Genomic DNA, 13,321 nt, shown 5'->3' with positions numbered 1-13,321 from the left:
TGTGTTTAAATCTTGTGTTCTGAAAATATCACTGCCTTCAAGAAATTATCTTATTTCATTAGTCTTTAGTGCCCTGAGCCTTAATAAGTCTTGTTAACCAAATGAGTTTAATAGGTAATGTTTTGATTTATTTAGCTTTGAAAGATTTATTTATTTATTTAAAAGACCGAGTTACAGAGACAGAGAGAGGGAGAGAGATCTTCCCATTTGAAACTTTACTTCCCAAATGACTGCAAAGCCGGGAGCCTGGAACTCCATCTGGTTCCTCCATGTGGGCTGCAGGGCCCCAGGCTCTTCGGCTATGTTCTGCTGACTTCCTAGCCACATTAACAGGGAGCTGGATTAGAAAATGCATTTATATGTGTTGGTGTTACAGGCTGTGGCTTAACCTGCTGTACCACAACAATGGCCCTGGCTGTTTGTTTTTAAAAAAAAAAAAATAAAGCAACCTTCAGATTATCACTTGTAGGTGTTTGTTGAGTTGGTTCTGTATAGCTTCAATAATGTGGTTTTTTTTACTTCTTTTTTACTTGTAGAGCACAGAGCATGCCTGTTTTTAAGGAAGTAAAAGTTCATCTTTTAGAGGATGCAGGCATAGAAAAGGATGCTGTAGCGCCGGAGGCCAGAATTTCACCCAGTGGCATTGATTCAGCGACAACTGTGGCTGCAGCAACTGCTGCTGCTATAGCGACAGCGGCTCCACTGATAAAGGTAGATTTTTCTGCCCGGATATTTCCAGCTACTTTGTGAAATAAAATAAGAACTGATCTGTAAATGATTGTATCCAACTATAAACTCGGAACATTCCAGTTTCTTTCTGTGTGAAAGAATTTTTTATTTGGGGTTGTACATTACTTCTCGGGGGCTGTGAAAACTGCCCTCCTCACCCTGAAGGTGCCAGTAAATCCAGGGCTCTTACTTGGAGCACTGAAAATCTCACTTTTTGGGAAACCCGTTGGTCCTGGGCAACCTGCATGTACCATCATCATTTGGTGGGAGATCAGTTGTGCCTAGCCTCTCAGTTTGTACTCGGGAAACATAGACAGATCTGAGTAGGGACAAGAGTCTAGAACAGACAGATGGTAGAGCCACAGCTAGAACTCAGTTCTACGGACTAATCTCAGCCATATGTTAGTGAAGTATCAAAAGATACTTTGTTTTGCAGTTCCCTTCTTTTAAATTTCCATTTGAGTGTTCTATTGCTGACAGATTTGTCATTTTTTTTCATAACAGGAAATACTTACCTAAGGATAACTATCTTCTGCCTTTTATTTCTGTGACTTTTAAAAATAAAATCATCAAAGCATCAGATTTAATGGGAAACAGCTCTTATTGGATCCTTTCTCAATGTCAGTTGCTATACCTTTCTACTAATTGACTTACCTTTAGTGCCTTTCTATAATGTGAAATATTATTATGGCATTTTTACTCTTTTAGGTGCAGAGTGATTTGGAAGCAAAAGTCAACTCTGTTACAGAATTACTTAATAAGTTACAGGAAACAGATAAACACCTACAGCGTGTTACAGAGCAGCAAACAAGCATTCAGAATAAACATGAGATGCTACATTGTCGTGATCATGAGAAGCAAATGAATGTGTTTATGGAGCAGCACATTAGGCATCTTGAAAAACTGCAGCAGCAGCAGATCGATATTCAGGTATTTATAACAAAGCCAGTGTGTCACCCCTGGTTTTTATCAGTTGAATCTCTAAGTTATTGTTTAGTAATAATTGCCATAGCTCATTGGATTCTAACGGTTCTGTTCTTAAATTGCGATTTGCTTGATCCTCATTCTTGCCTTCTTTGTGGAGAACTCTTCGTATTGTAGCTCAGATGTCACCAGTTCTGTGAGACCGCTCCCTGTGGTTGACTGTTTCTCCTTTGCAGTCTTTTTGTCCATAGCACTTTTTAAAGCCCTATGTCACCATGCAGTGGTTCATTTACTTTAGTGGTTCGTAGCCTAGGAATGTGCATCAAAATTGCTTGGAGGGTTTTATAAAAATACACATGCTTGGACATCTCAGAGATTCTGAGGCAGTGGGTCTGAGCTGGTGCCTGGGGATCACTGGAAGCTCTCTAATGCTTCTTTTTATTTATTTAAAAATTGTACTTCTTTTTTTAAAAGATTTATTTTATTTATTTGAAAGCATTACAGAGAGAAGTTAGAGACAGAGAAAGAGAGAGAGAGAGAGAGAGAGGTATCTTCCATCTGCTGGTTTACTCCTCAAATGGCTGCAGTGGCCAGAGCTGAGCCTATTGGAAGCCAGGGGCAAGGAGCTTCTTCCAGATCTCCCACACAGGTGCAGGGGCCAAGGACTTGGAGGCATCTTCTACTGCTTTCCCAGGCCATAGCGGAGAGCTGGATCTGAAGTGGAGCAGCCGGGATCCGGACTGGCGCCAATATGGGATGTGAGCACTATAGGCAGAGGCTATACCTGCTACAGCACAGCACCGGTCCTATATATTTTTTTTAAAGATTTGTTTATTTATTGGAAAGGAATAGTTACAGAGAGAGAAAGAGAGACAGAGAGACAGAGAGATCTTATATCTGCTGGTTCACTCCCCAAATGGCTGCAATGGCTGGAGCTGGGCCAGGCCGAAGTCAGAAGCCAGAAGTTTCTTTCGGGTCTCCCATGTAAGTAGAGGGGCTCAAACACTTGGGCCATCTTCCACTGATTTCCCAAGCACATTAACAGGGAGCTGAATTGGAAGTGGAGCAGCCAGGACTTGAACCAGCACCCATATGGGATGCCAGCATTGCAGATGGTGGGTTTTACACATTGTGCCACAATACTGGCTCAAGAAAGAACACTTTTAATCAGATTTACTTATTTAGTTATTTGAAAGACAGAATGACAGAAAGAGAGACACAGAAAAGTCTTCAGGGGCTGGTGCTGTGGCATAGCAGGTAAAGCTGCTGCCTGCAGTACTGGCATCCCATATGGGCAGCAGTTCGAGTCCCGGCTGCTCCACTTCTGATCCGGCTCTCTGCTATGGCCTGGGAAAGCAGTGGAAGATGGTCCAAGTCATTGGGCCCCTGCACCCACGTGGGAGACCCGGAAGAAGCTCCTGATTCAGATCGCTGCAGCTCTGGCCATTGTGGCCATCTGGAGAATGAGCCAGTGGATGGAAGACCTCTCTTTCTCTCTCTGGCTCTCCTCTCTGTGTATAACTCTGACTTTCAAATAAATAAATAAATCCCTAAAAACCATCTTCCATCCACTGCTCAGATTGCTGTGACAGCTGGGACTGGGCCAGGCTGGAACCAGAAGCCAGGACTCAGATGGAGTCTTTGATGTGGGTTGCAGGGACTCTTACTTGATCCGTCCTCTGCCGCCTGCCCAGGTGCATTAGCAGGGAGTTGGTTTCCTGCCAGTTAAACAGCACTGTCATGTGGGATGTGAGTGTCCCAAGCAGCAGCTGAATCACCTGCACCTAGAATGAACATTTTTAGTGTCTTTTGAATGTGAGTCACTGAAGAGTTAGCTTCCCAAGGAGCTGATGATGTATCTTCTTCCCTGTTTTGGAATTTGCAAATCCTGTTACGGTACTCAGCACTCAAACTTTTTTTTGAATGAGTAAATGATCAATGCTGTAAATTCATTGATTTTGATTTATATTTTTCATAATTAAAGTATAATTTAAAAATTAGAATGTACACTAATGTGCTACACTCATAGATAATGAGATAGGTGTTTGAAAAGCATGCTGATTTCTTACACAGAGGGTCCTACACAGTCTAATACCTGTCTGACGTCAGTCATTCTCTCATGACTGAATTCTTAATTGATTTGCTTTCTGATTTTGGAAAAATGGAAGCTTTGCTAATTCAGATGTCTTATTTTTAAAGCTTATAATTACAGAAAAAGTTGAAGTTTCAGTAAAATACTAGTTATATTAATATTAAAGTTTTTAAATAAGTGCTTTATGAAGCAACAGTTGAGTCTTTTCCCATCTGTTCTATGTGGAGGGATATTGTACTTTTATAATTCTGTAGAATTCTAAAATATAGGTTTTTTTTTTTAAGATTTATTTTTTATTTACTTGAAAGGCAGAGTTACGGAGAAAGGAGAGGCACACAGAAAGAGAGGTCCTGCATCCACTGATTCACTCCCCAAATGACTGAAACAGGGCTGGGCCAGGCCAAGGCCAGGAGCCTAGAGCTTCCCTGTGGGTCTCCTACGTGAGGGCAGAGGCCCAAAGACTTGGGCCATCTTCTGCTGCTTTTCCAGGTGTACTAACAGAGTGGGGTCAGATGTGAAGCAGCCGGGTCGTGAGCTGGCGCCCATATGGAACATGTGTGAAGCAGGCAGGGAGACTAAACCTGCTACACCACAACAATGGGCCCCTTTAGGTGTTTTTGCTCTGGCATAAAACTCTCCTTAAATTTTTTTTAATTCACTTGAAAAACAAAGAGAGATCTTCGTCTGCTAATTGATTCCCCAAATGCCCACATGGGCCAGGGCTGGGCCTCGGCCCAGAGACTGAAATCCATCTGGGTCTCCAGCATGGGTGTCAGGGACCTGTGTACCTGAGCCATCACCTCCCACTCCCCAGGGTACCTTCAGCAAGAAGCTGCAGTAGGAAGCAGGCCAGGACCTGAGCCCAGGTCTTCCAGTATGGGATGCTGGCATCTGCAGCAGTGCCAAATGCCCACCCCTAAAACTCTTTTGGAAGGCAGTCTGTGTGAGTGAGCTTGACATTTTGAGAGTTGATGATTGTTTACAGCTTTTCTAGACTGTTGAGGAACATTGTTTTTTCCTTATCCTGTTTGTTGAACTCTTTACTTAGTAAAGGGTTAATCTTACGAGTATAACGTTAACTGAGAATAGCTCTTTGGGCCGGCGCCATGGCTCACTTGGCTAATTCTCCACCTGCGGTGCTAGCACCCGGGTTCTGGTCCTAGTTGGGGCCCCGGGTCCTAGTCCTGGTTGTCCCTCTTCCAGTCCAGCTCTCTGCTGTGGCTCGGGAGGGCAGTGGAGGATGGCCCAAGTGCTTGGGCCCTGCACCCCATGGGAGACCAGGAGGAAGCACCTGGCTCCTGGCTTCGGATTGGCGCAGCGCCGGCCGTAGCAGCCATTTGGGGGGGTGAACCAATGGAAGGAAGACCTTTCTCTCTGTCTCTCTCACTATCTAACTCTGCCTGTCAAAAAAAAAAAAAAAAAAGAATAGCTCTTTGTAACAATTAAGAATGGGAATAGGAGAGGGAGGAGGAGGAGGAAGGATGGGAGCGTGGGCGGGAGGGAAGGTAGTGTGGGAAGTATCACTGTGTTCCTGAATCTATAGATAGGAAATACATGACATTTGTATACCTTAAACAAAATTTAAAAAAAGAAATTGTTTTTCTTAGTTAAGTTACATACTTCAGGTTTTTTGATACAGTGCTGAAAACCGTTGTCATGGTAGCTCCCATTTATACAGAAATGTGTGCATTATTATTGCTGCTAAGCATAGCTATTATGTTAGAGTGTGTACTATCAATGGCTTTCAAACCATTACTTCAAACTAATCTTACCATCCAGGATATAAAAAATGAGATTTTTTTTTAAAGATTTTATTTATTTATTTGAGAGGTAGAATTACAGATAGTGAGAGGGTGGGACAGAGAGAAAGGTCTTCCGTCCGCTGGTTCGCTCCCTAGCTGGCCACAGTGGCTGGAGCTGTGCTGATCTGAAGCCAGGAGCCAAAAGCTTATTCCAGGTCTCCTACATGGGTGCAGGGGCCCAAGGACTTGGGCCATCTTGTACTGCTTTCCCAGGCCATAGCAGAGAGCTGGATTGGAAGAGGAGCAACTGGAACTAGAACGGGGCCCATATGGGATGCCAGCACCTCAGGTGGAGGATTAACCTACTGAGATGTTTTGGTTTTAAGTTTTCTGGTTGAAGTTTAAATTTTCGAAACTCAGGGCTAGGACCCCTCCTTCCTGTTCCTCTCTCCATCTTTTTTTTTTTTTTTTTTTTTTTTTTTTGACAGGCAGAGTGGACAGTGAGAGAGAGAGACAGAGAGAAAGGTCTTCCTTTGCCGTTGGTTCACCCTCCAATGGCTGTTGCGGCCGGCACGCTGCAGCCGGCGCACCGTGCTGATTCGATGGCAGGAGCCAGGTGCTTCTCCTGGTCTCCCATGCGGGTGCAGGGCCCAAGCACTTGGGCCATCCTCCACTGCACTCCCGGGCCATAGCAGAGAGCTGGCCTGGAAGAGGGGCAACCGGGACAGAATCCAGCACCCAGACAGGGACTAGAACCCGGTGTGCCAGCGCTGCAAGGCGGAGGATTAGCCTCTTGAGCCGCGGCGCCGGCCCTCTCTCCATCTATTGTTGCAGCCCCTTTGCCATCTCTGGGGTTGGAAGGATGGTTTAGAATGGTTTAAGGAATATGGTTAAACTCAAATGGCAGAGTCAGCTGAAGCCAGTTCTTTGTGTTACTACATCCTTCCAATGGCAGCTCTGCTACTACTGGTGCAGTGGATAGTTATGGTGTAACTCGGTTGGGGTTCTCGGTGCCTAGCTTTACCCTGGCCCAGCCCTGGCTGTGGCAGCCATTTTGGGGAGTGCACCAGTGTATGGAAGATGTTTCCGCTTCTCCCTCTATCACGATGTCTTTCAAAAATAAATAAATAAATCTTTAAAAAGTTTTGAAATGTAGGCATTTTTTTATAATACACATTTTCTTTGAACTTTTTGAAGACTCCCCCTTCTTTGCTTTCATTTTTTTTATCGGATGTAGTAAATTGTTTTCAAGTCCGCTAATAAATCTCTTTTATCATCTCTTTCAAATGGTACTTGAAATTAATAAAACAACTTTATGTCTTCTAGACTCATTTTATTAGTGCTGCACTCAGGACTAGTAGTTTCCAGCCTGTTGACATGCCTGCTTCCAGAGCAATGGAAAAGTGTCCTGTAAGAGCAGAGCATCCTGACCTTGGGGGCAGGAATCTGTCCTCACACAGCACATTTGCTTCCAAACAAGGTAAAAGCGTGAATCTTACTATGAATAAAAATGTCAGCTGTGAATTGTCTTTGTGCTCTGTAAGCTGAACACTTATTTACTAAGTGGTAGGAGCCTTTGTTTCCTAAAAAAAATTTATAGTCTTTTTCTATAGGAAAAATAGTTTTTTAGGTGTTTTGACACTTTTTCGAATAAAGACCATGTCCCAATCTATGGTTTTAATTAATAACCTTCATAAATTATCAGGAATACTTACAAATTTAGGAAAAATATTATCTATCTGGTATTTGGAGTGCTTATGATAAATCAGTTCTTCATTTGTCTAAAAAACTGGATATTTACTGTCTTTCATGATTCTGTCAGGAGAGAAACCAGAGTACTGTAATAAATTACAATAATTCCCATTTCTCTGCGGTTCAGTTACCCATGGTCTTCCATGATTGTGAAGTATTCTATGGAAAATAAACAATTCATGAGTTTTGAGTTGTGTGCCATTCTGAGTAACGTGACAAAACCTCGTGCCATCTTCCTCAGTCCTGCCCAGCATGAGCATCACCCGTCTGTGCTCAGCCTCCCTGCTGTACTGTACATTGTACCTGCGCCATCACCTCCCACTTCCCAGGGTGCACATCAGCAAGAAGCTGCAGTAGGAAGCAGGGCCAGGACCTGAGTCTCGGTCCTCCAGTATGGGATGCTGGCATCTGAAGCAGTGTATTAATTGCTGTGCCAGATGCCCACCCCTAAAACTCTCTTTTGTAAGGTAATCTGTAGGAGTGAGCTTGACGTTTTGAGAGTTGATGATTGTTTACAGCTTGTCTCGACTGTTGAGGAACAATATTGTTTTCTTCATATTATTTGTCAAACTCTACTTAATAAAGAGTTAATCTTATGAGTATAAAGTTAACTGAAAAGAGTTCTTTGTAAAATTAAGAATGTGAATAGGAGAGGGAGGAGGAAGAAGGATGGGAATGTGGGCAGGAGGGAAGGTAGTGTGGGAATTATCACTGTGTTCCTGAATCTGTGGAAAATGGGAATTAAAAAATGAGTTTATTTTGTTGCAAAAAATTTAACTCCATGCTTGTTTTTTTATAATAGCAGTTCCTATGAACTTTTTTAATATCCTTGGTCTGTATAGGGAAAAAACATAGTGTATGTAGAGTTTGGGACTGTCTATGGTTTTAGGCATCCCCAGGGGCCTTGGAAAGTAGGCTCTGGAAAGTGGGGACCATTGTATTTTTGAATATTTTCAGAGTTACTAATGCAACTCTGTGTATCTTAATAGAATTTAAAACTATTTGTAATTAAAAATACATAGCTTACTTCTTAAATAAATGCTTCCCAATTATTGATATTTGAATAATGGACTAGAAATCCATGTAGAGCAATATTTGTAACATTTGATTTATAACATGGTTTTATTAAAGTCATTAAATACCCTTCTTAAAAATATTATTTATTTGAAAGGCAAAGAGAAAGGGATTGAGAGAGAGAGAAAAATCAATCTTTCATCTGCTGATTCAGTCCCCAGTGGCTGCAACAACTAGGGCTGGGCTAGACTGAAGCCAGTAGCCTGGGACTCTATCTGAATCTCCCATGGCCACCCTCCATGGCTTTTTCAGGTGCATTAATAGGGAGTTGGACCAGTGCTTGAGCCAACATTCCAGTGTGGAATGTAAGTATCTCAGGTGGCAGCTTAGCCTGCTGCACCTCAGTGCAGAACATGGGTAAGGTGCTTGACTTTTTGCAGTGAGTAAGTGGTTCTTGCAAAAATGTTGTGAAGTAATCCAAGTCAGTTTTTTTTTAAGTTGTGAAAAGAGAGAGAAAGCACAGCTTATCAGTTTCATTGTCATGAGGAGTCTGGCTCTGCCATTTTTATCACAACTTAAATAATATTTTTCTCATGTTGAAGCATTACCAGCTGTAAATGTACAGTGTTTATAGTCTTCATTTCTTTATATTTCAAGTGAGAATGAACTTATTTCCATAAACTTGTTAGTAATTTGTGTGTCATATAATTTGGTTTCATTTTTTAACGTATGAAGAAGCAGGATATCTACAATTAAAAAAAACTTTAAATAAAATTTATTATTTTCTTTGTTTGCCATTAAAGCACCTTTAAGAGAAATTGAAGATTTGGATTTTGATAAACAGAAATCTCCTTTAGAGACCCCAGCACCTCGCAGGTTTGCTCCTGTACCTGTTTCAAGGAATGATGAAATATCAAAGAGGGAAAATCCTACGGAAGAAAAAGAAAATATGGACATGTTGGGTCAAAGAAGTAAGAGAGAAATTCTAACTGCCCTCTACCTTTTACTAGTCCTCTTGAATTAGTAAATTATTATGATATTTCTTTTCTCATAATTTCTAATTCTCTGTGTGTCTAATACTTACTGAAGTGGAATTCCTATTTTTAATGTTTTCTTTTGAGTGGTAGTTACTGGGCAAATCAAGCTTCTTTAGATTATTTGTAGAAGGAGTTGAAGGTATACCTTTATAATTATCCTGGCCATCTCCTATGGGTGTTATTTAAACCTTTAATATACAATTTTGTTATTAATAATTAAAAATAGTGCTTTGCTAAAAGTAAGGCTAATCATTTTTAGATCATGTTTCCTTGTATTGTTTTTAGGTATGAATTCAGTAATGAAACACAGAAATTTCACATTTATCACCATGTACACTTATCAAGCGTGTACACTTGCTAATATATAGGAACTTTTTAATAGATAACAAGGACTTTCCTAAGTGACTTGAAATAATAATGTGCCACAAACCCTTGTAGTCATAATAGCAGAAAATGAAACTATAGCCTTCTGATCTTGGAATCATTGACATGCATTTAAGTTTTGTCTCAGGCACATTCAGAGAGTTCTGAGGAATTTATTAAATAATACAATCTTTAATAAAGAAATCAATCTTACAAAAAGTTTTTACGTAGTCTCACTAAAAACAGGGCTAAGGGGAAGGCGAGTTGTTGCTATGAAGAAGCAGGTCGTTGCTATGAAGAAGCAGGTCTCCTTTTCACTAATTATGCAAACAGTCCAGTCACTGGGCTTTGTGATTATGGAACCTCTCACTGAAATTCCTTCTGTCTGTGATGGAGATAAGTTCAGGATTTATAATTTAAACTGTGACCTATATAATTTTTATGTGCTATAAGTATTTGATTTTATGTGGTGAGCATATTTATAGCTTAAATTGTTATCTTAGTTCGTTTTCTGTTGCTAGGACACAGTGCCACAAACTGGGTTATTTATAGAGAAAAAGGGTTTAACCCACTGCTCTGGAAGGTCAAGAGCACAGTGCAGGCATCTGCTTGGCATCTGGTGAGGGCCTTTTTTGCTGAGTCATCACACATGATGGAGGGCATCTCATGACAAAGCCAAGCAAGCTAGCCTGAGAGCTCACTTAAAGAAAAAAAAAAAAAGATTTATTTATTTGAAAGTCAGAGTTACAGAGGAGAGAGATTTTACATCCTTTGGTTCACCCCCCAAATTGCCACAACAGCGGGGGTTGGGTTGGGCCAAAGCCAGGAGCCAGGAACTTCTTCCAGCCTCGTGATTGCAGGCAGGCTCCCAAGCATTTGGGCATCTTCCGCTGCCTTCTCAGGTGCATTAACAGGGAGCTGGATCAGAAGTGGAGCAGCCAAGACTCGAACTGGAGTCTGTACGGGATTCCAGCACTGCAGCCTGCAGAAGGTGGCTTATCATGCTGTGCACAGTGCTGGCCCAAGAGGTCACTTTTTTTTTTTTTTTTTTTTAAACAGCAGAGTTGAGTCCTTTTTTAAAACTTTTTAAATTTATTTTTTATGTTTTTACGATTTTATTTATTTAGTTGAGAGGTAGAGTTACAGACAGAGGGAGAGACAGAGAGAAAGGTCTTCCATCTGCTGATTCACTCCCCAAATGGCTACAACGGCCAGAGCTGGGCCAGGCCGAAGCCAGGAACCAGGAACTTCTTGGGGTCTCTGTTAAGGGTGCAGGATCCGAAGCATTTGAGCCATCTTCTACTGCTTTTCCAGACCATAGCAGAGAGCTGGATCGGAAGAGGAGCAGCTGAGATATGAACTGGTGCCCATGTGGGATGCCAGCACCACAGGCTGACCCTTAACCTACTACACTACAGCACCAACTTCTTTCACTGACATAACAAGGCCACTCCTTCAGTGACCCATTGATCCATGGGTTAACCATTTGTGAGGGTCAAGCCTTCATGACCCAATAAACTCCCACAGGTTCTGCCTCACCAGTACCATTAACATATGAGTTGGGAGACTGAGTTTCTAACACTTAAATTTGGGGGATGCATTCAAACCATAGCAATTGTACAGTGAGTTGAGTGTCATAAGAAACTAATTTAGACCAGTTTACAAATATATATGAGATATTATATAAAAGAAATGAATTGGTATTTGATCCTGTATTTCTTTATTGTAGATAAAGTAAGACTCTTGGAACAAATTTTGAATAATAATGATTCTTTGACAAGAAAAAGTGAATCAGATTTAACATCACTAACTGTGTCAAAAATGGGATGGAATCCTGAGAAAAACAGGTAAAAACAAGAGATTGTAGTGAAAGCTAAATTGAAAGGAACTTTGAAAATTTCTTTAAGATTTTAATAAATTACAGCATTGCTTTTTAAAAAATTGTCAAAGATTTAGTAGATGAAACTAATATATCTTCTCATTTTTCTATAATATAGTCATGTAGTAAGTATCTAATTTTATCAGGGTACTGATGAAATAACTAGAATTTGCTTCTAAAATAATTTGATGCAGGGTGCGGAGAAGTAGGTTGGGAATATAGAAGAAAGGAGGATAGCCATGGGTTAATAATTGTTGTAATTAAATAATGGGTATATGGAGATTCATTGTTTTGTTTTCTTCACTTTTCTGTATGTTTGAACTCTTACATAAGCTTTTTTAGGTGCTCTTTTATTTCTTTGAAAGGGAGAGAGAGACAGAGAGAGAGAGAGAGAGGGAGAGGGAGGCAGAGGGAAGGAGGGAAAGAGAGAGAGAGAGCTATTGATCTCCCCTGTTGGTTCCCTTCCAAAACAGCCACAACAGCAGGGACTGGGCCAAGTCAAAGCCAGGAACCAGGAGCTCCACCCTGCTCTACCATGTGGGTGGAGTGTATCAATTACTTGGGCTATCATCTGCTGCCTCCAAGGTGCATTAGCAGGAAGCTGGATCGGAAGCAGAAGTGGGACTCGATCCCAGGCCCTCCATTATGGAATGTGGACCTTACAAGTGCTGGCGTAACCTGCTGCACAACGATGTCTGCCTACACAATAAAAACTTTTTGAAAAACCAAGTAAATCTGGCTGTAATAATCATACTTATCTTCAATCTAATGAAAACTACAGTAATAAAAACTAAGAGCTACATTTTTAGTAATTTTATATGGAGAGATTGTACAATGTTATTTTCATTTAATATAACTACTAATGAGGTAGGATTTATCTCTGCCATTGTGCTATATGACTTCTCCTCCTCCACCTCCTCCTCCTCTCTTCCTCCCTCTCTTTTTTTTTTTTTTTTTTATTTGACAGATAGAGTTAGACAGTGAGAGAGAGAAACAGAGAGAAAGGTCTTCTGTTGGTTCACCCCCTAAGTGGCTGCTACGGACGGAGCTACGCCGATCCAAAGCCAGGAGCCAGGTACTTCTTCCTGGTCTCTGATGCAGGTGCAGGGGCCCAAGCACTTGGGCCATCCTCCACTGCCTTCCTGTGCCACAGCAGAGAGCTGGACTGGAAGAGGAGCAACCGGGACTAGAACCCAGTGCCCATATGGAATGCTGGCGCCGCAGGTGGAGGATTAACCAAGTGAGCCACGGCGCCAGCCCCAACCTCCCTCTCGTTACTGGTCATTCTTTATTTGGCAAGACTTTGTTCTTAGACTTTCCTTTAAGTTTCTGAACTGATTTGTTTAGTATCTTTTTCTTTTTTTATGAGACTTTTTGGTTTTAATGATTTATTTATTTGAAAGGCAGAGTTACAGAGAGAGAGAGAGAGAGAGCGAAAGAGAGAGCATGAGAGTGCTTTTGTCTGCTGGTTCGCTCACCAAATGGCCACAATGGCCAGAGCTGGGCTGGTCTGAAGCCAGGACCCAGAGCTTTTTCTGGGTCTCCTATGTGGGTGTAGAGTTCCAAGCTCTTGGGCCATCTTGTACAGCTTTCCCAGGCACGTTAGCGTGGAGCTGGATCAGAAGTGGAGCAGCCAGGCCTATATGGGATGCCGGTGCTGCAGGCAGCAGCTTTACTCCTGGCGCTGGAGCTGCAAGGCTGTTGGTTTTTAAAGCTACCACAGATTTAGGGAGAGGGGCCTGAGCTTGGGGCAAATTTAAAACTGCTATAAAGCTTACTCTTCTTACTG

At 41.7% G+C, this 13,321-nt stretch overlaps 1 protein-coding gene across 2 annotated transcripts in view; it reads left to right on the top strand.

The window, feature by feature from the left end:
* KIAA0586 (KIAA0586 ortholog) overlaps positions 1–13,321 on the top strand; it is a 120,919-nt gene that overhangs the window by 15,852 nt on the left and 91,746 nt on the right. For both annotated transcript variants that reach the window (XM_062205043.1, XM_062205044.1), the window contains 5 exons: positions 537–711; positions 1,438–1,659; positions 6,814–6,967; positions 9,057–9,224; positions 11,383–11,500. In XM_062205043.1, coding sequence (XP_062061027.1) covers positions 537–711; positions 1,438–1,659; positions 6,814–6,967; positions 9,057–9,224; positions 11,383–11,500 — 837 coding nt within the window. The remainder of the gene's footprint in view (positions 1–536; positions 712–1,437; positions 1,660–6,813; positions 6,968–9,056; positions 9,225–11,382; positions 11,501–13,321) is intronic.

Source organism: Lepus europaeus, chromosome 11 (assembly GCF_033115175.1).
Source record: "Lepus europaeus isolate LE1 chromosome 11, mLepTim1.pri, whole genome shotgun sequence".
NCBI classification, from domain to species: domain Eukaryota; kingdom Metazoa; phylum Chordata; class Mammalia; order Lagomorpha; family Leporidae; genus Lepus; species Lepus europaeus.
The sequence above is the reverse complement of the archived record's forward strand: the minus strand, read 5'-3'. Positions and strand labels throughout refer to the sequence as shown.